The 23,049-nt window shown below is 43.1% G+C and overlaps 1 protein-coding gene across 3 annotated transcripts in view; it reads right to left on the reverse strand.

Annotated features, from left to right (window-relative positions):
- Positions 1–23,049, reverse strand: part of fndc3a (fibronectin type III domain containing 3A) — a 49,557-nt gene that overhangs the window by 5,961 nt on the left and 20,547 nt on the right. For all 3 annotated transcript variants that reach the window (XM_037071908.1, XM_037071903.1, XM_037071912.1), the window contains 20 exons: positions 16,795–16,871; positions 16,450–16,696; positions 15,892–16,197; positions 14,937–14,995; positions 13,357–13,523; positions 13,186–13,245; positions 12,956–13,094; positions 11,346–11,399; positions 11,121–11,245; positions 10,762–10,936; positions 10,172–10,258; positions 7,616–7,754; positions 6,220–6,288; positions 5,971–6,089; positions 4,869–4,974; positions 4,477–4,652; positions 4,219–4,332; positions 3,979–4,128; positions 1,568–1,914; positions 150–362 (listed from right to left, as the gene is read on the reverse strand). In XM_037071908.1, the coding sequence (XP_036927803.1) occupies positions 150–362; positions 1,568–1,914; positions 3,979–4,128; positions 4,219–4,332; positions 4,477–4,652; positions 4,869–4,974; positions 5,971–6,089; positions 6,220–6,288; positions 7,616–7,754; positions 10,172–10,258; positions 10,762–10,936; positions 11,121–11,245; positions 11,346–11,399; positions 12,956–13,094; positions 13,186–13,245; positions 13,357–13,523; positions 14,937–14,995; positions 15,892–16,197; positions 16,450–16,696; positions 16,795–16,871 (2,929 nt within the window). The remainder of the gene's footprint in view (positions 1–149; positions 363–1,567; positions 1,915–3,978; positions 4,129–4,218; positions 4,333–4,476; positions 4,653–4,868; positions 4,975–5,970; positions 6,090–6,219; positions 6,289–7,615; positions 7,755–10,171; positions 10,259–10,761; positions 10,937–11,120; positions 11,246–11,345; positions 11,400–12,955; positions 13,095–13,185; positions 13,246–13,356; positions 13,524–14,936; positions 14,996–15,891; positions 16,198–16,449; positions 16,697–16,794; positions 16,872–23,049) is intronic.

Below are 23,049 nucleotides of genomic sequence, written 5' to 3' on the forward strand. Positions count from 1 at the left end.
ATCAGTTCCTTTCTCCTTATAAAAAGGCACTCTGTCTGGTACGTTATTTTCTGTGCCTTCCTCGATACAGTTATCTAAAGCTCTTCCTCAAACACCACTCTCCTCTCTTATCAGGTCACTTCCCCTCGCCTGACTAATGGGCCACCGACCTGCCGCTCTTGTCCCCCATCTGCAGCTGATACTGGAGGGCGTCTGAGGTGGCGGCCTTGGCTGGGCCGTCACCCCACTTGAGCCTGAGGGTCTGGTGGCTGAAGGCGGTGCACTCCAGGCGGGGTGGCTGTGGGGGTAGGGGCTTCGTCTTCAGCTTAAAGGTGTGACTAAAGGGGCCTGCGCCCAGGCTGTTCAGGGCTTGGATACGGAGCCTAAAGGAAGAAGAGAAATGTCAACATCAGAGAGCTGCAAGGACTGAGCTGACCTGAGCAGAGATGACGCAGTGGCTGTCAAAGGGGCATTAACAGTATTTCATCTCCTCAGCAGACAGTGATGCTCAGCCTCTGTTGATGTACAGTATATCTGGCTCTGAACACACTCAATACGATGAAATACATCACTGTCCAACCACACTGCACTGAATAACCAACACAATTCTTCAAAATGAGCATAAAATAAAAACAGTTTTATCTACATGCCTGTTCGGATGTCGTTTCAGATACACACATCAAATTCAGGGAAATTTCTTTGACAAATTCCCTCAAAATCAGGGGCCCAGTTACTGTTAACTAGTGTTGCAATACTGACAATTTTAATAGGACAACTATCAGGATTTATAGAAGCTCAGACAAAAATTAAAAAAAGAGAGCAAGGCTTGCAATGTGTGAACACTTTTGTGCTGTGTTACTGTGATAGCAGTACTATGTGATCTTTTGCCTTCTCTAACACAGCACAGCAAGGCTTTATCCTGCCATTTTGAGCGATAAAGAAAGACTTTTTTATGAGCTGAAGAGCCAAGTAACTCCTCCTTTATATCCTTAGTGCCATCTTAACAAAAAACATCTTGCATCTTGAGGCAGGTGGCGCATTTAAGTCCAATGTCTATATTCATTTTCAAACCCTTTCAAGGCTTTAACATTTCCCCCTCAAATTTGCAAAATTTCAAGAATTAAAAAGACCTGAAGAAAAGCAGAAAATAAATGATAAGGCTTTAGAATATCTATCGACGAAGGTCATTTTATTCCATTGAATTTCATCAAAGACACACTTGTTTTAAAATCATGTTACAAAACGAAATATAAACCAGTGACAGCGTGATGCCAGTTGAGCCATGGTATGCTGTCGAGTCTGAACACCTGATTCCTTAAAAGGTGCAAGCCCCATTAAGAATATCTTGGATTTAGAATGATAATCATTACATTTTGTTTCAGTTGTCCCCTTTGGCATCGTCTGGTACAAAGCATCGCAGCCAGAGTTAATCTACAAGTGTTGTCGGTGTTTGTACTTGTTTTGTATCGCATTCTCTGACTTGTGAGCGCTGAGATCTAACAAGAACTGTAAGATCTCGTTGACGTTGAAAGGTGCAAAGTTGTGTAGCACAATTGAAATCTCGGTGTTCTGACAAGGAGACACCAACCTGTAGCTGGTGTCAGGCTGCAAGTGCTGGATGATGTGTTTGGTGACGGGACCGACAACAATGGGCTGGCGCTCTCCGAGGTCAATCAGGTAGGACGTGATCTCAGAGCCGTGATCGCATGGGGGGTCCCAGCAAATGCCCAGGCAGGTGGATGGAGAGTAGAACAGTGGCGGGTGGGGAGCGCTGTCCTCATCCTCCTCGTCTTCATCTGCATCCACCGGAGTCTCGTACCTCTGAAGCTCGGACTCCTTCAGCGCATAGATGTTGCTGACGGCTGCCGGCACAGAGCAGGGCGTCTGGCACAACACTGCCTCGCTGAAGGGCCCCACGCCAGCCACATTCACAGCCTGCATGACAGCAACACACAAATGTCAGCTCGTCAACATCAAGTCTTGCTTGTGACGTTAAAGGACACGTGTAACAGCCTTGAATGACCACAAGGTGGAGTTCCAATGTAAACATGGTTGGTCTGAGTTTCAGCAAGTCCTAACAAGCGTGTGGTTTTATTTTCTAGCAGAGCCATGAAAATAAAATTACATATATGAAAAATGAGGACCGTATGGGTTAGGATTTCAATCAACTGCAGCAATCTGGTTTTATAGCCTGACAAGAATGTAATAGTTAGGGATGGTCTACTTGGCCTGGACCAATAATAGTGACAGTGGAGAAAATAAACGCTGCATGTGCGATAACCCATATGCAACAGCCGCCCCTCCCTCTCTCTCCCCTGTTGGACCACAGAAAAGGCTGCAAGAGAACAGCATGTCCTGAAATTTCCGCCTGAACCAAACCCAAAGGACAGAACCACAATTTTAAAGACAGAATCTGTCTCTTCTGTTACACAAACACTGTGTTCATTGGTCACAGTGGAGAAACGCATTCAGTGAAACAGCACAAGAGAGATGAAGCCTGACGTGCTGCTATTTCAAGTTAACTATTAAACCAACTGTATACAATGTATAGACAGTTTAGCATTGGTCATCATCCTCGGCAAGCAAGTATAAAACCAACAATCTCCTGGTATGCAGCTGCTTGATAAATAAAAAAAAAAAAAATCAGAGATGTTCTCCAAATCCTCACCAATCAGATGCTGAAGACCTGGAGACTTAAAAGTTGTTAGTTTCTTACTTTTGGTAAAATACTTTGCAAAATTATCATCCAAAACTCAGCCACAGCCTGTCTGGCTTGGGTGGGTTTTAAAGCAATTAGGATGACAATTACAAGTACTGAGGTGTGACATACGGATTTATGAATAATGTATTTTCTACTCAGGCTGAAGAAATGTCTGTGATTCAGCATACCGACTGCTCCAGATCTCTTCTTCCCAGGTGTTTTCTACTCAGCAGGAGTATCAAGAATTAGGTTTGCAGCAATTAACTGATTTCACTATTATCCAGTTTAAAATGTCACGGTTTTGTAACAGTTATTGTAAAGGCTCAGTTACACCGAGCGTTTCTGCTCTTGCTCTCGAAAAGGCATATAATGGCTCATTATAGGATGTCATTATAGGATACAAATGGAAGGTATAGGTCTATTATGTTTCATATGAATAAGCCTACAATTACAAATATTTATTCCTGTCTCATAATATATCAGACTTTGATCCTTTGTCTGCCTGCTCATCCCTGTGTCCAAGGCCATTGTTTTGTTTTTTTTTGCTCTATATATGTTATTTGGGCATTTTGTTGAAAGCAACTAAAATTAGTGTAATAAGTGATATATTACTGAGGTATTTTGTACCTTTTACTGCATTATTTATGCTCCAAAAGGCAGCAACTTTTGCGACACATAAATGTTGTGGTAACAAAATACACAAAAACCTTTAAAATAAAAATAAAAAACACTCAAGTGACTGTATACATCCATAATAAATTAAGGAATTAATGAATGCATTATAATCATGAGACTTTTAAACTCGCATTTATCCTCAGACCATAATTGTACCGTAAAAGCCTATAATCATTGCATTAACAGGAACAATCTGTTCAATGTATTTCAAACGAGGGCTTCTCATTCATTATCAGGCCTCAGAGGGATTGGACTCCTTACCCTGACAGTGTAACAGCCACAGTGGCACACAGATAGAGATGGTGGCAGGAAATAAATCAAATGTTTGAGTAAAAGAATACAGTGAATAACTCTATATCCTTCAAATGATGATGAGAAAAAGGCTGGAGAGATTTGCACATTCTTAAAAACACTCAGAGCTGATCTTTGTTGTTCTTTTCAACTACTTGTCGAGACAACCTGCACTAATCATATTATTTATTTCAAAAAGGCTGCACCCCTGGACTCTCCTTGAAGTCTTTATAAAAACTTATCATAGTACGTTACCAGTGTTTTAAACAGTGGAAACAAATGAAAATTAGACAGGGCTTTATAAAATAAATTAAGCGTTTAATAGTGCTCACCTGTGTCCGGCAGAAGTAGTTGGTTGCAGGCAGCAGCCCCTTCATTTCATGGCTGAGTGCTGGTCCGCTGTAACACACCTGCATGCTGCCCTCAGCAGCTCCCCACTCCAGACGAAACTCTGTCACTGGAGCTCCATTACAAGGAGGGGCCTAGAAGACGCACACAACGAAAAAGCCCATCAGCATCTAAAGCGATGACACGGTTTAATGATAATAAAATAGAAGTAGAGCTAGTCTTACCTCCCAGCTAACAACAACACAGCTGGGGGATTTGCATGTGGTGTTGGGAGGCTTGCACTGCTCCGGGGCCCCGGGGCCAGTTGTGACCTCACAACGCTCCGAAAGAGGTCCAAACTATCCACACAAAAGAGCAAAAACAATTTAACACAACCAAAATATATTATATTCAGAGTTTTTCCCAATCATATTTACTGAGAGAGGGCAGAATAAAACAATCTCTTCTTTTATTGAAAGATCAGTCTTGACGGCCTTTCTCACCCCAGCCTTGTTCGCTGCCTTGAGCCGGAAACCGTAGGTTTTGCCAGGCATTAAGCCTCCCACAGAGCAGTCAAGCTCTGGACCCTGGTAAACCTCCCTGCTCTCCTCAGACTGCGGCCCACTCACTTCTACACTGTAGCAGGATACCGGGCTGCCTCCGTCTACCTGAGGGGGACCTAGGAAATTTGGGCAACCAGTGTTTACACATCAATACACTTCAAAAATGTTTTCTTTTTCAATGAAAAAATGATACAGTAAATACACAAAGATTAATGTACAAACAGCAGAATACAGAAGCTCAACGCTTTGAGGTAGTTCACTAGACAAATAATTGCATCAACAGAAGCGAGAATACATCCCACACAGATCTGAGTTGGAGAGGAATGACTCACCCCAGCGCAGTTGCACCTCCCTGGCTTTGGGCTTGCCCACCAGCCGAGGGGGCTGGCAGGGCCCTGGGGGCACTGCGGGAGTCTGGACCTGCAGGGTCTCCGACAGCTTGCAAGGGAAGACAACACACCAATTAAGCCCCAGAGAAGGGAAAAAAAACCCAAAACAAATTGACAATCTCATCCCCCTCCACTCTATCTCTTACACAACACAGACATGCTGGTTACGGATCGTCACTTTCACCCGCTTATCAGGTTGATTCAGGCTACAACAGACCAGAAAGGAGCCAAACGTGAATGCATCGTTCAAAGGTACACCTGCATTCCAAGAAATGTTCTGAACTTCTTACAAAGCCGTGGAATGAGTTTGACAGATATTCTGTCGAGTGACAAAATAGGTCCTTTTCGGACTCTCAGCTTCTGTGACAAAAAGCGAACATGTGAGTGTTATGTCACATTGTGCTGCGCCAAAAGGCAGGATCTCGCCACCATGAGTCATGGTTCTTTACAAGCCCCATCATGAATAAATGCATGCACTAACAGCTGATGAAGAAATTAATGAAGAGAGTGTCTGTGAACTGAACTAATTAAGAAAAACATCCTCTGACACATGCAGGGAGGGTTAATCGATTAGCGAGCCTTGTCTTGTACTTACACACTGGGAAGCATAGTCTAATCTTCTAACATAGGACACTGGCTGAATGACAACTTCCTATTAAAACTCACTATAAATAGAGTGCATACCTAGAATTATTCATGTAAAATTTATCAGATCAACCAGGGATGTGGTGAGATTCATGGCTGCCTGCCCTAACAATTACAGTATATGTAACAGCCGAGAAATTAATCAATAATCAGACAGTCAACAGGAAAACAGTGAATAATAATCAGGTTTTATACAGTGTAACTGCACTCTGAGAGACAAGGTGACATATTGGAGAAGAGTGATATCTCTAGAGTGATGCCGATTTAAATTTCAAGTCCAATAAAATAAGTGTAGGTAAATAAAATCTGCACCACAGATTCTAATTTTGATAATTCTCTTGGTACTTGTGAATGTTTAGGGTATCTATGTGTGCATGTGTGCTGATGCTGCGTGACTCACCGGGCTCTGTCCCCCCTCGCTCATGCAGTAAACTCGCGTCTGGTAGGAGCAGCCAGGCTTCAAGCCTTCACAGACGTGCTCCATAGCCGGCCCTGAGTAAACCAGGTCCCATGACAAGCCTAAAGCAAACACATTGCAAATAAAGATTATCTATTTCAATAAACTACTGTTTTAATAACCCAGAAATAATATTCAACAATATATAATACAAATTATTAAAGATTTTTATTATCACGATTCGCAACTCACCGCTTAAGCCCTCAGACAGCTCCACAACATACTTTGTGACTTCTGCTCCACCATTTTCTTTCGGGGGCTCTGGATTACAAAAGATATCGAATCAAAATAATCATCATCAATGCATGCAAGCTGAGTTTTCGAGATGCCATGTCTGTAAATCTACTCTAGAACTGATTCATCTCAGTAAGTATGAGATTTGGTGTGTGAGTTGGTAACAGAGGAACTTACTGCCTCTAAACGCTCCATAAAACTCACTTCCAGTAAGCAAAGTAAATGTAGATTAAGCCTGATTTACTATTTCACACCCAAATTAGTGGAGAAATGCAGATTGAGATGAGTTTGCTTTTTTTTTCTCCTTTTTCTGGCGCGTCATGTTTGATGTCACAAATGCGTCAGAAAACAGTAGAAAGTAGGAGGTTTTGTACATCAACAAACTGCTTCTAGACGATGTCTGGATCATTAAAATTCTGAATTAGACATACTGTTTTTTTCCAGAGCTGATAATGAAATTAGCTAATGAGTGAGACATCTCACTTCTTTCTCATCTCTATCTCATCAGTTCGTGTCATGAAAGAAGTTGTTCGCACACTTGCCTATGTAATCTGCGTGTTACTGGAGGATACCACTAGATGGCATACATTAGCTTGTTGTTCCATTGATGTCACTACTGCTGCTGATGTGCTTACTGACCCTAACAAATCCCCATAATGGCCGTACACTGCCCCTATCGTTCAGGTGTGTATTGCATCTTGTGGACACGTAGCGTTAATGTCCCATGTCGTGCACAAGCGACGCAGGATAAGCAGGGCAGTCGTCATGCATTGAGAACACGTTGTTAAAGTGTATCTTTCGCCGTATACTTCCATCTGTCTTTCAAACTCAGTGCTGACTGAATGGTGGTTGTCTGCTGATTGAAACTTCAATATCCGTATTGGCATCGTGTCTGTCGTGTTTTTCCATCACTGTTGTCATGTTTTACATCACTGCTGAGTAAAGATGGAACTGAAAACTGCTGTCATTTGATGTGGGCATGTATGCTGATTGTAGCCTTCCCCACTGAAGACAAAAGCCAGATGTTAGTGCATTTTTTGTCCAGTGTGAAAGGGTTATTGGAGAATAGAGAGACAACTAACATTGTTTTCAGGGCTGCAGACAGGTTTTTTTGAAAACTGGAAGCAGAAACCAAGTGCAGCAGTGGGTGAGGAGTTTGTCCTGTGAGGTTTAGGAAGGATTTGAGCTGAATGAGGGCGAGAACTGTCATTCATCTAGTGTACTGACTGCTTGGAATGGTCAGACAAAGCTCAAAGAGCGTGGTGAGATTATAAACTAGCCTTTGTGGCCTGGCAGCTACATGTAACAGTGAAGCATTTTGATAATGAAAAGGGCATTGACAGGAAATGCTCACCCCAGGCCATCTTGAAGCTGTTGGGAAGGACTCGTCCTCTGATTACAGGCCTGCAGGGACAGCTGGGTCTGTCTGGGTTTGTGATGAACTCCACCACCTGGCTGGGGTTACTCTTCCCCTCTGAGTTGTATGCTGCCACCTGGAGGAAGTGCATGAATACAGGCGGTGAGGCGTCAGATAATTTCTGTCAGAATTTTGCCTGTGTTTGCATAGATAGTCAATGAGGGCAAGTGTATAAAGGTCATTGTGTTTCCTGATAACAAGCACTGACTCAACTCGGAGAAGGATAATGAAGGGATCTGAGAGAGAGTGAGCGTAACACTCTCTGTCCACAACTGAAATGGCTTCAGACAAATACCACATTATCACAAAGATTCAGCTGTACATGTAAGGCATCTACAGATACATTTCAACAAAACTGTTTCAACGGCACAAGCATTGCTATCAAAAAACCGAGGCAGTGAGCTTTAGCGGCATTTGCATTCCGGTTTGCGATAATATGGAAATCTGTGTGAGCGTGCTGCGGAGTGCAGCTCATCCACATACTGTACAAAGACAAAGCTGCACAGCAACCAGACTCCACTCACACTGCACAGCTGGGTAATTGGAAATGAGGGAGGGAGGCAGTTTTTAGAACGACTAATTTCTATCGTTTGGACATAATGGGGGTTTGTTTGGGAATTATAGCACCTTTTCTTGCAGTGTTCATCGTGTTAAGACAAGATTTGGTGCCGATTTCTCTGACTATGTGAGTGAAGCTTTCCAATTCTTCAATTCTTCTCAAAGCATTAATATGATTTAATGTTCTTAAGAGCTGGAGAGATAGAAAGACCACTTGTTGTCACTAGCTGCAGGAAAAAAACAAGTGTTAAGGGGTAATTTGAATAACAGTGGAGCAGCTCCCAGCTTCAGCAGATAACTGAGTTCCATTTCAGAATGTAATCACAGCTTTCAAGTCAAACTAAAAATCCATTTATGAAATAGAATTTAGTAACACATAACCTGTAAAATGAAATAAGACTGCTCGGGATTTAAAGGAGACTGGTGTTATTCTATGTTTTTGTTATAAGGATCCAAACCAACAGTGCATTAGATCGTCACTCGGTTCCTTTTTCTCTCCTGTCTCTTTCCTTCAGCCTCAGGCCCATTGCCTCCTACTGAAGACATAAATCTTAAAAACAGCAGGAAATACAGTTTCTATTGTTACCCAGTAGCATGCAATAATGCTCAGAAAATAGTCTGCAACAAATACACAATTCACTGAGTATTTAAAGCAGCAGGACGGGATATATGTGGAATCATCTCAAAATTCAGTGGCAGTGGTCATTTTAACAAAAGTTGTTGAAATGAGCCGTTAACACTGGCAGTGTCAGAATCATATTTCTAAGAGCGGGTATGCAAGCTGGGTTTTTCCCTTTAGTTCTCACCAAATCCAACTCTGACTGCAGACACATTACACAGAGGCTATCTGCAGCCAAAGGGAATTTTTTAGACATTCAACACATTTAGAGATCTAGCTGGAAGGGATCCTTTTAATCCTCCGTTTAATCCAGTTAATTTTAGTGTGAACATTGCTTTTGATTTTTTTGAAAATATTTGATTGACCACTCCTGTCATGATTCACATGCAGATGCGGCGCAGGCTTTTCATTCACCCCCTATAAATCCATGCCAACTTTTCCTCGCTGGGTTGCCTGCCTCAGATTATCAGGAGCATCACGTGTCTCTTTCAATGGTCTCTGTCTATTGAGTCCTGATTATGAAATTCTGGGCTGGTACCAATGTTTTGATGTTGTGTTTTTTTTACTCCCCGTTTTGTGCCAACCAGGTCCTTCACTACACTATCTTTCAAAGAGAACAAATTGATCATTCACTTTAATGAAACACCATTTAATATAACCTGTTCACTAAGAAAAATATTATTTTGCTCAAAAGGCCTTTTTAACCTGCTGTACAACTGCCTACTCAATGATAAGAATTTGTCAGTGCTTACATAGCCTTACAAACTGATGGCAGGAATGTCATGAAGCAGCAGCTCACAGATTAACGTCTGCCACTTCCATCAGTGAATTTCATCTTAAAAGCTGACAGCAGTCAACAAGGTGACTTTGGTGCATCCCTGCCATGTATGCCAGGTGAAGGATGGTCAGCTCTGATTCAGCTGAGCCATTTAGTGTACAACAATTTAGGAGAAAACAGCAGGGTGAGCGACAAAGAGGGAAATACAGTCACATGGAGAGAAAGTCACTTTTTTGTCCCTAAACTTTGCTTCATTTTACTGCCGGCCAAAAAGCCAGTTTGGCTCAAACGCTTTGCTTGACTAGCTTCTCACTGGGGCCCTACATGTGACGAGCATCGAAGTCCTCCTGTTTATGCTGTCGGATGCCCACCGCCCTGCTGGCAGAATCCTGCAAACGGATGAGTCATAGGGCCACTGTGGACCTCAGCACCCTCCCTGCCTGAAGCGTGTCCCCTCCACACATACACACTCCACTGCATCCTAAATTAAAGCTGTGGATACGCAGCTCTGAGTGCAAACATCACCAGGCTCCCTTACCCTAAACTTGTACTTGGTACTCCTGTGGAGATTCCTGATGGTGCAGGACAGTTCTTCGCCATCGTAGCTTGGCTGGAAGCCATATCCCTGGGACAAGACAAATGACAAACGGAGAAAAAAACAACCAGGTGAGCAATGACTTACCAGACGACCATTGTTGCAGAAAACAAAGTGGTCTGCAGAAGACAAACAGCTTCAGGGAATAGACAAATGTTTTTTGTGTTTTTCCTCACTGGCACAATGTCTGCAGGCAGTTGCTTGCAGTGCAGGTGACAGTGGCTATAAAATGTCATGTAACTTTTAGAGAAGACGGATGTGGCAAAGGAAAGAGATGTCAGTTTGATTTTTTCCTTTTGGCTGGGTTGAATTATGTATGTGAGTGTATTTTATTAATGCTGTCCATATTTCATGCTGTCTGAAGATCAACTTAAGTCAAAAAGATGCACTTGGAAATACTGCCCTCTAAGACATAATGAGACTCCAACTGCAGCAAGAACCTCACAAAGAAGGGAAACTACACGTATAATAAAGCCTGCAGATCCTGCTGTTTCATTTATGGGTGCTGAGGTCAAAAAGACTGAGAAACTTACGGAGCCTTCCTCCTCCATCTCTAAAACATAGTAGATGTCATCCTCCTTTGGAGAGCTAGTGGGCCTCTGCCACTTCAGACACAGCCAGGTCACGCCCGCCATCTCCAGCTCTGGAGGGAAGGGTGGCAATGGCACACTGCATGAGGTGAACAGGTCCACCACTTCACTGAACTCGCTGGGGAGGGCAGAGAGAGACAGAGGATGGGAGAGAATGGGAGAGAGAGAGAGACAGGAGAGACAGAGTGAGAGACACACATGCGCACACAGATGGAGACAGTGAATGGAAGAAACAGCAACATAAAAATGGACAACAGAGAGGGTGCTATCCAGGAAATAATCAAGCAAGTCAGGGATCCTACCTTACGCCCATGTCATTTTTGGCTGCAAGGCGGAAGGAGTATCTTGAAGCTGGTGAAAGCTTTGTCACTCTATACTGCTTCTGAGCTCCACAGTAGCACTGCTCATAGATCCCAGTGCCTTTCCCCTTCACAGAACATAGCGTTTAGTTTGAAGAGCAAGTAACAACATAATCTCAGTTCGTTGTGCAATGTTTAACATTTTTGTCATGATAAATAAATAACTACCTCATCCCACTGAAGAATGTAGTTTTGGATTTTGGAACCGTTGTCACATGGAGCCTGTGGATAAACCATGGTAGTTTATTATATGTAAATCAGAAAAACATAACAAACATTCAGAGTGAAAATTTCAAATATTTTAGATGGCTTAAGCACCACCATCCTTCTTTACTGATGCCAAAAAAGCAACCTGCATCACTAACAATAACGAATAAGGTGCATCCAGGTGTGCACACTTTTCTATGCTTTAATTAACTCAGTGATGTTTGCTGAACATGCATGGTTGCTATTGAAGTGCCTCTCAATCACACATTTACACACACACACACACACCTGGAAGGTGTGCCTGTGATGCCACACAGGAGGAGATAAGATTACTTTGGAATCACTTTTTCTCTTTCACCCAGCCAGTTTGGAGATCTTAACCAGGTGATCTGCTTAAATGCACAATATGACATTTCTGCCGCAGGGGGACTTTTTAATCAAAAAAAGGACAAAGTTTGAGGACGTTGTGAAGTAGCAATGGATCATTGGAGTTTGTTTTCTTCACTGTTAAATAACCACCACTACAGGTGAAAATCTTTCTGACATGACGTGAGTTGAGTTTGCGGAGGAAGAAATATTTCAACATTTTATTCATGTTATATTTTGCCACATTCGCCAACTTCCTTCCTCACTCTCTGACTTAGTTTTAGCTGCAGGCAAAGCATAACATGGTCTTGAAGTGAGGTGTGCTAACCAAGAAGCTGGTCTAGAGTCAAAAGCGTAGTCTGTTTCCTGCTATTTAAAGGACGCATTAGATGCGCCTACACAGGCGGGTTCACACTATCCATACACTCTGATTTTATGATTTGAGAGGCTGCTTTTCCACAGAAATGTAGTGATATACTCTCCAACGGCAACAAATAAGGAGTTTTAAATAATGAATGAAGGTTATCAGCTGTTCTTCCAATTTTCCTCAATAAAGATGTATTTCTCCCCTCTCATCCCACTTGTTATTGATCAGAATGAAACTTTTTATGAACGATCACTCCTGATCCACAGACTGAGATGCACACACACAAAGAGGTACAAGCAGCAGCGCTCCTCCTCAGTTAAATATCAGAGTATTTCTTCACATGCAGTCAAACAGATTTGTTGATGGGACAGATGATTGTGAAATGGTGGGGCAGAGGGCCCAGCAGCCGAGGATCACAGCCCTTTCTCTCAGCAATGGTAAGTGCTGGTGCACCTGGCTTTTAAAAAGGGAACGGGAGACGACTCTCAGATTGTTTTGATTTAAGTTCCACCCAAAAAACACTCATACCACCACTTTACACCGCACTTTGCATCCAGATTATCCGCCGTTTAACTCACAAAATGGTCTTGAAATGCGCTTTAATGCATGTGCTGTAGATCATCAAAATAGGGTCCTATATCTTTCAGAGGACAAACATGTCTGTTAAATATTAAAAGGTGCTATGGCTTACAAATTATACCATTGTCTAAATACTTGGTTGATCTACAGTGCACATTTTTTACAGACCTTTCCTTTCAAATGCCGTTCCTATTTGCCCTCCACCCTTAAAAACTGTGGTTTTTAATCCCAACTCCATCAATCATCCTCCTGTTTTTACCTTCCACTGGAGTACAAGTGTGTTCTTGGTCCCACTGGCCTTCCTGGGGGGATTGGGAGGCTCCGGCTCACAGCTTAAGGTGGTGAAGCTCACAGACTCCGACGGGCTTCCCTGTAAACAGTTACACATGGCCTGGACCCTGAAATGAGAAGAGCGAAGTGTTTACAAAATGTTCCTCTGTGCAATAACACTGTTAGTTCAAACAAAAGCATGTGGGGGGTTGTGCCAACCTGACGTAGTAATCCGTTGCTGGTCGAAGGTCTTCTAAAGTAGCACTTAGTTCTTCCCCGCTTCATCAGAGGAAAACAGAAAAATAGTGTTGTTTCAAATTACTGTATCCTTTTCATACCTTTAACAACAGTTGTTGTTCAGTCTCGTGGCAGCTTGCTGCTAGTACTCACCAGTACATGCTCTTGTATTTCCCATCTTTGCCGCTAAGTGAGATTGAGACCTCGTAGCTGAGGGGCTCCTGGGGGCCGCAGTCATCCTCCACACTGCCGTTCTCACTCTCTGGCCTGGCGGGTGCACTCCAGCTCACAACTGCTCCCCTTGCCTGAATGTCTGACACCTACCATATGACAGATGTATGTGTCACTATCAAGTCTACTCCATCAAACCTGGACGTGATGCAGAAAACTGCAGCACATGCCAAATCCAACCTGTCAAATACATTTACAATCCTAAACCCAACTGATGTCTGGTAATTAATCCCGTACAATTCTTCCAAGTCTCTTACATTTATCATGAAGACAAGCTCTTATTCTTATGCATTTTATTGTTGCTTAAGCATTTCATTGTATACAGTGTATAGTGTTTGCATATTGTGTATAGTACTTTTTTATAACTATAATTGCCCTTAAATTTTTATTGTATTTGTATCGTTGCTAATGACCTAATTTCCCCTCTGAGTTAAATAAAACTAGCTCTATCTGTCTCTACCTACCTACCTACCTACCATCTATCTATCAATTTCAAAACCAACACAAAAATCACATTGCTTGGCAGACGAAAACAGACAGGGATCAAAATACTCATGCTGATGCCACCCTGGGAAAAGGTTTTCAGCACTTTGCAGAGATGTGCTGTGCAACCCTGAGATTTTTCATTCTGTTTTGAGGAGGTTTAAAAATAGCCTGAGACACACTGCAGGGGGGATTCATATGTGGAAGAATTCAATCAGGTCAAGTCTGTACCTCCTCCTCCTCTCTGCCCTCAGGGGCCCACCTTACTCCTTTACTTCCCACAGTTAGATTCTCAGTCCTTTAACAAACCAGAGTGGCAGCAAAGACGAAGAAAATCCACTTTGCGTTCAAGCTGAACCTTCCCGCATTAGACGTCATCCCTTAACTTTATCAATCATCTTTCCAACAGACTCTTTTTGCTACTTTTACAGGGAGCTCAGACCTTAACGACAGTGTATGACGAATCCCATCTTTATGAGGTCAAGGAAATTCTAGTTCTACTGATTCCCATCCAGCTGCTGTTAAAACAGCTATTAGCCTCCGTTTTTATCTACGTTGCTGATGTGAACCTGGCACCAGTAAACCAGGGTTTTTCAAGGTTCATTTCAAAGAACAAAAAAGCTGAGCTTTTGCATTTGAAGTCTAATACGTAATCTTCTAATTTGGGACAAAATAAACTACCATGAGGATGTGGGAGATTGGTAATTTATTCAAAAATCTGCACTTCTTTTAAATTAAAGTTCAAACCTTTAAGTAAGTGCTAACATCGTTGTTTGGTGGCACATTTGGGAATAGAAACCCCCACATGGATGCTACTCAGCAGGTCTGACTCGATTAGTAAGATGTCAGCAAGAATTCATCACGGATGTTAATAGAATGTTTAATGACGCAACACATTGGCACCATTACGAGTTTTCACGAACACAGCACTAACAGGCACAGGAAATCTTGCAAATTGTACTGATTAGATAAAGAAAAACTAATGATAGCAGAAGATAGATAGTAGACGGAATACTAACCACTGGTTTACCGATGGTACTCAGGAGTGCTTGCAGGGCCTGAGCTTCTTTGTCCAACTCTGAGGAGAGAAATAAAGGTTGATGTGGATAGAAAAACAACACCTGATTTATTCTCTGTCTGCAATTGTTTGTTTGATCTGGGGTGCTATGTTATCTCTATCTTACTTTTTTAACATTTCTAAACATTATGTCAATGTTTGGACAGTGCAGTAATATTTTGGTACATCTGCAGTTAAAAAAAAAATCCTTTCTAAAGGAAGCATAAGGCTTTAACGGCGGCCGGTCAAATGTAAAGATGTGACATTTCTTAATAAATGTACCATCACAGATCAACAATTAAAATCAGCAGTAAGGCTGCAACAAACGATTATTTTCATGGAACAAGAAAATGTTTGACATTTGTGCTTGAAAAATTACTAAAAATTATTAAACGACTGTCAAGGCAACACATTTTCTTTGAATTGACCAATCACTGCTGCTCTAATCAGCAGGATTAATGATGATTTTATGGCAGAAAAAAGTAACGGTGCAGGAAAGTAATTTGTTAAAAGCAGATGCAAAACTTAACACTAAGTCAAGTTTAATTTTTTTTAACATGTCACTGTATTTTATTGGTCGACTGCTCATATTTCAGTGTTCCAGGATTTCAGCAATCTTCACGAGGTCATAAGGTGAAATTATTTTTCCCTCCACTTTCAAAACTGACAGTAATTCCTTAATTATGCACTGGTGTCGCCAAGTAGCAGTGTTAAACTCCATGATTAATGAGCAGTCAGAGTTCATGTAATCAAGAATAACGTTGGCCGTGTTGCTGATCCCTCACTGCCACCAGCTGCTGCAGCTAATGAGGCACTATTCTGAGCGCCTAAACACAACACACTCCTAAGATCCAGAGGTTACTGCTTGCCAGCCCAATTGTAAACCTCAATGAACCTCTACCCTTTAGCCTCCTTACCTCCTGACTCTCCGTTTTTGCCCCTGCCTGTCTGCTTGTCAGGGCCGGCCACCGCGTGGCTGAGCTGTCCCTGCTCCGCCTCTAGCCCTTTCCCTCCGACACCATTTTGAATGTCCACTGTCGGGGGGCTGCTGCAAGTCTTCTGTGGCGAAGGTGGAGGGCTGTCTTTCACCTGTCCCCCTCCTCCTCCTCCGCCTCCCTGACGGTCCTTCAGTTTCTTTTGCAGACGCTCGTATGTTTTGCTAGTTCTGTCGTCTCTGTGAACAAACGGGGGGCGTCCGTGTTGGGGGTGAGAATCTGTAGAGACTGGAAGAAGAAAAAGGCAACAGTTAAAAGTTGGAACGAGGACAAAAACTGGCAAACTCACTGGTTAATATAAAGGGGCATACAAACAAACGGGGCGGTAGTGAAGTAAACTCCCAAAGATTAAACTGAAAGACTAAACAGTTTGACTCGGGCCTTGGTTGTATCACTGGACTGTGCAAATAATGTGTACGGGACAAATAAATAACATCCTAATATAACAACAGAACCCAGACACTGCTGGCTCCTACTCACCCTGCTCTGAGTAGATATGAGCTGGATGGTACTGGGAGATGTACTGAGAGCTCATGTCGCCCACGCCCCCCGCCATGCCTGTGTACAGGTGGGGTGGTGGGGGCATCATGGCAGGGTGTGGGATGAAGGCAGGCAGGTGGGCATGGGGTGGAGGTGGAGGGTGGTGGAGAGGTGAGTGGCCCCCGGGATGGAACTCTGGCTGCTGAGGTAAAACCAGAACCCGTCGCACTCCGTTCTCCTCTATGATCTAAGAGAAAACAAACAGAACGTACATTTCAAAGCTGTCCTGACTTTGACAAGACGCTGATCAGTAACACTGCACTGGAAATCATACAGGATTAATACCTGTGAAACGTATCCAGGAGGCACATAGATTGGAGGCACTGAACCATTTGGAGACATCATGGGAACCTGAGCAGGACCTGTGAAGGAAGCGGGAGCTAGATCAAACACTTTCCTCCAGGGCAAACAGCTGTTTCATCTTTGGTAAATGTATTTAGAGTATTAAGAGTTTTGCACAGGGCTGATGTTTCAGCACAACCAAACCCCATTTTTAATGTCTAACAATCTCTCACACACCAACATTTTTGAAACCTCAATGTGGCTCAACATCACGGTAGCCTGAATAATAACCATATTATAGGTTTACGTGAAAGCTAACAGCTTTTTTTTTCCATCAGAAAATCACTTTAAATGGTTGGTTGGCTGGTTAGTTAATGTCCAACTAGGAATGATTTGGATTTAATGATGATTTACAACGAATGAATGCAGACACATTTTGAAAAAGCTAATAAGAAGCTAATCAGTGTCAGTCGATACACACAAGCATTGGCCGAAATGCCATCTCTGATCCCAATGGCTTATTTTGCCCATCCATTGGCAGGCAACTCAGCCGGGTGAGACATGATTGGTCAATTCTACTCAGACTACCGACATAAACCAGAACACCGACACCAAAATCCTGTCCCTTACCTAAATATGAATGCAAAATCTGTTGACATCTATTAACCTTCTACATAGATAATATGTGGACTTACTTCTGTAACCCTGGACAATCATATTGAGTCCTTCTATATTGCCACCTATGGTGTATGACACTTGGCAGGCGTTCCTTCAAGCCAACCTCAAAAGTTGCCTCTGTTGGGGGAAAATCCCAACATAGTCGATCACTCTAACCCAGCTGCATTTTCAATGACTATTTCATTTTTTTTTTAAATACCTATGAGTAAGAGAAAGCGAGGAAATGCATTTCTTAAAATACTGGCAAACACAAGAAGACCACTTTAAAAAAGTGCTGAGAAACAACAAAGTTTCCTGCGTGGCTCTGTTGTAGAGGCCAGTGCAGCGGCTTAGCTCAGCTCAGAGAAGTGACAGCTCAGCAGAAAGCTTGGGAGAGTGAAAGGGAGAGGGACCTCGGTGCCAAGTTTGCACATTCGCACATTTCTCTTCTTACAGACCTAAGACATAAACAGTAGGGCCCCAGCGCCAGATGTCATGCAGCAGAGCAAAAAGATCCACAACACACACACTGACCTCCCAGCGGCCTGCTTGAGGAAGAGCTTTCCTTCATTTTGTCAAAGCTGTCAGCAGAGAAAAGACAATTCTAAATGAGCAGCCATAATGGGCCGACGACTACAGAGGCTGGCCTGTGTAATGATACACTGAAACCTCCCACTTCTAACCTCTAGCACCACCCTGTCAGGTGCTGAAGTCCAGGCTCCACCTATCATAACAGCAAGTCAGTGCGGATATACAGACAGTTGTTTGTTGTTAGGTAAACTTATTCAAAACTGATATTGTCTGACACAGCAGCCTGCAATGAATCCTCCCTTACTGCTGAAACTGTTTTAAAGATGCTGTTGGGTTGTTTTGTGTTGCACTGACATTTATTTTGTTCATTCTTTTCTTTGATAACAAAGGTAGACAAAATATAGCAACATCTCTCAGTATAATGCAGTACCATTAAGGGTGTCTGTATTTTCAGATCTTCATCACTCTTTCAGTCCTGTTGCAGCCAGACATTTTCTATTGAAGCTGTATAAGCTGTGTTAATGTCCGTCTCCAAGGACAGGATGAAATGCTGTTATTCAATAAAAAGAAGAATCCATGTAACAGGATGTGGATAAGTCTCTGCCCTTCTTTATCAGAAGAGCACTTTTAAATATTTTAAAAGGAGCGGAAGTAGCCAGAGGGAAGTGGTAGGTGATGAGCAGCATATGACGGGTGAACCGGAAAACCTTGAACACATCATCAAGGTAAGTAACAACTCAATATTTTGGATCTCCACAGACGGGTTTCATCTTTACTCAGATTCAAAATCAAATATTACAATAGTTTTGACCAACTCAGCATTATTGACATTGGTATTGGTATATTAGCATGTAGATATAATGACTAATTGGATAATGACAAGCAACTGATAGAAGAATATAGAACATTCACACACAGATCATAGTGCAGAAGAAGATGCTTGAGATAATCTATAATTCTTAAATTTCCAGTTTACTCTTTCAGCGCAGTGATGTCGTTTTAGATTGGCATCAAATGTGGATGCTTTGGGTCCAATACGGTTGATTTGGGTCAACCCAAAAGCATCCATATTTGACAACATGGGAATGAAATTCATCAATCCACCACCAACCATCTTTCTCCAGAATCACCGACTGCACTTTCATGTTAGTCCAAATAACATTTATAATCTAAGCAAACAAATCTTCACAGAAACTCAAACATGAACAGGGTTCAGCTTGGCACAAGCCTGGGCGAGACATTAAAACTGGACTTTGTTTCAAAATAAATTACCAAAATACATATTTCCCAAAACTGTCATTGTAGCATTTTTAGTCACTGTGTACTGTGGGCTGTTCAAACTGTAAGAGTCTATTGCCAGACAGTCTAAGAATGTATTACTTTTTTTTTTTGGTAGAAAAATCATTGGGTAAAAAAACAGTCAACCTACTAATAAACTTAATTGGACAAGACAGATAGTAGGTAGGCCTCTTATAGTGAAATCAAAAGGGCAGAGAGCTTTGAAGCCCCTCTTAGTACAACAAGCCAGCAGACTGACAGGCAGTGAGTCATTTCTCTACCTCAGAACACCGGGTCCACGAGGACAAAATTCTTAATTCAGGAAGCATGGGAGAGCTCAGCCTGAATGAAGGCAGTCACACTGCCTCAGCCCTCATTGATTTCAGATTACGATATCATTTGAGTGGGAGTTCAAAGTATGCACTGTTGACTCCACTCACTTTTAAGGCTAATAAATGATATGGTGCTTATGCCAGGTGCTGCTGCGCACCTGTGCGATCACTGATTACGGCAACTCCAGTTAGTGCCGCGATGCTGACTAACAGGAAATCTGATGAATCACATTAGTATTCAATATGCCGTTGTTTGTCCGTTTAGAATGAAAGGCTTTGTGTGTAGCGACTTGCAGAGCGTAGAGAGACGAGGACTAGCATAGGGTGAGAGAGGGAGGACAAGGGAGCCACACACATCCAAGAGAGAGGAGAGGTAGGGTGGAGAATGGGGGGAAAAAACACCCACTCTTTTACATCAGACTGACGCACGAGTGCTGACAGAGATCAGATAGAAAAGGCCACATCCCCCTCCCCCTCCCCTCCCCTCCCCCTGAGTCAACTGGAGCATTGGTTGTGCTGACGTGGCCGTGGAGTGCCAGCCTTCCAGAGGAAGCAGCCACGGGAAAAACATCAGTCCTCCTCCACAAAACGGCAGGCTGCCACTGAGCCAAGAATAGCCACAAACAAGCTGCCCATTCTGGCAGTGTAAACAGAGGCTAGGCAACACTTTGGGAGCACCATCATCTCCCGTCAACATCACATAACCCATCTTCACCTCCCCGCCTCCTGGGGCAGGCCAACAGGATCAACTGTTGCAGTGTGTCTGAGTCGAGAGGGGGCAAGAGGTTACCGCTGGGAGATGGGGATAATTGTTCATGTTGGCCGAAAAAGCCAAGGGAGAGAATTATCACAGGCCAGACACATGTCCACACACATACACAGATATGCAACGGTGGTGAGTCCACTCTGAGCACCCTCCTGTTTCCTCCTCTCCGAAAATGGACAGCGATCACAACAAACAAGCTCAAGCAGGACTTCACGCAGGTCCTCTAAGACACACTGCTAAAACAGAGGAAACTTGGCAAACGTGGCTCTGAAATAACGGCAACAATCCAAGCAAACTGTCAGGATGTACAAATGAACCTTCAATAAGATATGGAGAATAAAAAGAAGCATAGAAGACAAGTTGGATGTGGGCAGCTGGCTAGGTTGTAAAAAGGTTGTAAAAATAAACGACGGCACTCAGACATGGGAGGACAAGAGAGAGGGAGAAAGACAGTGAGACAAAGCAGTCTCATATGGGATCACTCAATAAGCTCTCAATGCCAACATGATGAACTGTGAGCCTATGAAGATGGAGCAGGTTTGATTATTAATTAGAGCTAATAAATTGTCTCCATCCACAAATTAAAAGGAGAGAGAGGGATGGCGAACCGACTGACAGAGGTTAACAATTACAACCAAGCAAGCCAATGAGGCTAAGAACTGAACTGTCAGTAAAACAAAAAAGTACTAATTACATGGTAAATTACATTATGGTATATTAATACCATGGCACATTGTCCTTTCAGACAGGAAATATCTTCCATCAATTGAGATGGTAGTAATTTGCACTAAGTGTGACATTCTTAGCAGATTACGAAGCCACAGATATGTACGTTCGTCCTGGCTGCGCTCAGTTTCTACAACATGCCAGTAAGCATCCAACCGCTACTGTCCATCCAGACTCACAGAGTATGGGAGCGAGTGGGGAAAGAGGAAAAAGGCCATTCTGTGTTGATATGATTGCAAAAACAGAGCCAGAGGGAGGAAGCTGTACAGTAAACAACGGAACAGTTTAATAAGAATATCCATTTTGTTTAGCCGTCAGTAAACTTCGTCTGAATCCCTGATATTTTGAGGCATCCGCATGGTATTTGCAGCCCAACCGGCATGAATGACGTTTACAGGAGGGGAGGGAATCAGTAACCTTCATGCTTGTGCTTATTACAGAACATCACGCTGCTGCTGCTGCTGCTGCTGCGGCTGCTGCTGCCCTCAGTCAGACAAACGGAAAAAAAAGAATATTTCTTTTTGACAATTAATGATTTGACTCCATTCAGGGTGTGAATAATTCTCTCTAAAACCACTGTCTCCTCCTGCATCAAGGAGCAAACCTCACTAACCCACCGAGATTGATAATTTAGTACAAAACCGGCTGAGTGGACGCGGAACTGCCTTGCACCGGACATCCCACCCCAGACTAAACTTAGCAGACAACAAAAGTTTTTCCTCTCAGACACCCCTCCCTGTCATCATCTTCTATCATCCTCTTTACACTTTCTCCTTTCTCCCGCCCCATTGGTATCAACGCAGCAATGGGAGAATGAGTCACAAGCTCAGTCATTCTTAGAGCTACTCACTGCAGAAGCTGTGAATGAACCGTACCTGTGTGTGTGCACCCGCACACATGTTTGTGTACATGGACTTGGAGTTAGGTGGGGGAGGTGGTGAGTATAAAAATAATGCCCTGCTGAGGCTAATGTGTCTGATGTTTGTGCTCCAATTATGTGAACCATATGTGACGAGTTTTTTTGTTTTTTTTCGTGAGATTGCTGGAGGTGAGGAAACATGCAATCACCCTACAACTGTGCGCACGGATACACCCTCAACACGCAGTGTCAGATGTTCAACAGTGCACGTCCTGGCTGCTCAGTTTCAGGCACAGGGGACTTGACAGCCTCAAGTCCCTCTGATAGAAAATAGACTAAGCACATCTGCAGCACCATCAGGAATGAGATGAGGTGTTTCACAGCTATGGCATCAGAGATAAGGGACAAGATGACAGATGGGCCGACTGTCCAACCAGTATCTAACAGAGAAAAGAGGCAGAGGACACTGGCAACATGTCTACAAACTGACACGTGCACGTGTGCGCGCGCACACACACACACACACACACACACACTCTTTAGCTCCCTGTCAAGATGCCAAAATGACTGTCTTGGCTTTTGTGGGAGAAGGCACATCTCTTTCAGGCTCAATAAGCCCAGTGGACCTAGACAGTGCTTTCAGCCACCAACCAGAGACTGAATCATCCAAAGTGATGTGAATCAGCGTCAGGCAAAGTCAGATAAAGTAGTGGATCTAATCAACACAATGGTCCTGATGCTGACTTGCCTCATCACAAAGCTTATCAGGTGGTCCACTCTTAGTGGCAGTGATACAGCCGTCAGATCTACAGTGGTAGATGCTGACAAAAGGCCAAACCAGGGAGTGCTGGGGGTCTGGATTCTTTCTATGAGGGCATGTCCGGTCACAAACAGAACTCCCCTTATGGCAGGGAGCGAAGCGAGCAGGGAGATGCTAAATGGCCACTCTAATTAGCCTCCCTCGCTAAAGGCCCCTCCTCTAAGGCAGATCTCAGAAAAGACAAATGGCTCCTATAAACTGCATTTTACAAGATTGTCTGTTCATATTAAGCAGGCTGTCATGCACTAAGACGCAGCAATTACGCATATCCAGCTGCTAAAAATACATG

The sequence above is a fragment of the Acanthopagrus latus genome, chromosome 2 (assembly GCF_904848185.1).
Source record: "Acanthopagrus latus isolate v.2019 chromosome 2, fAcaLat1.1, whole genome shotgun sequence".
NCBI lineage: Eukaryota > Metazoa > Chordata > Actinopteri > Spariformes > Sparidae > Acanthopagrus > Acanthopagrus latus.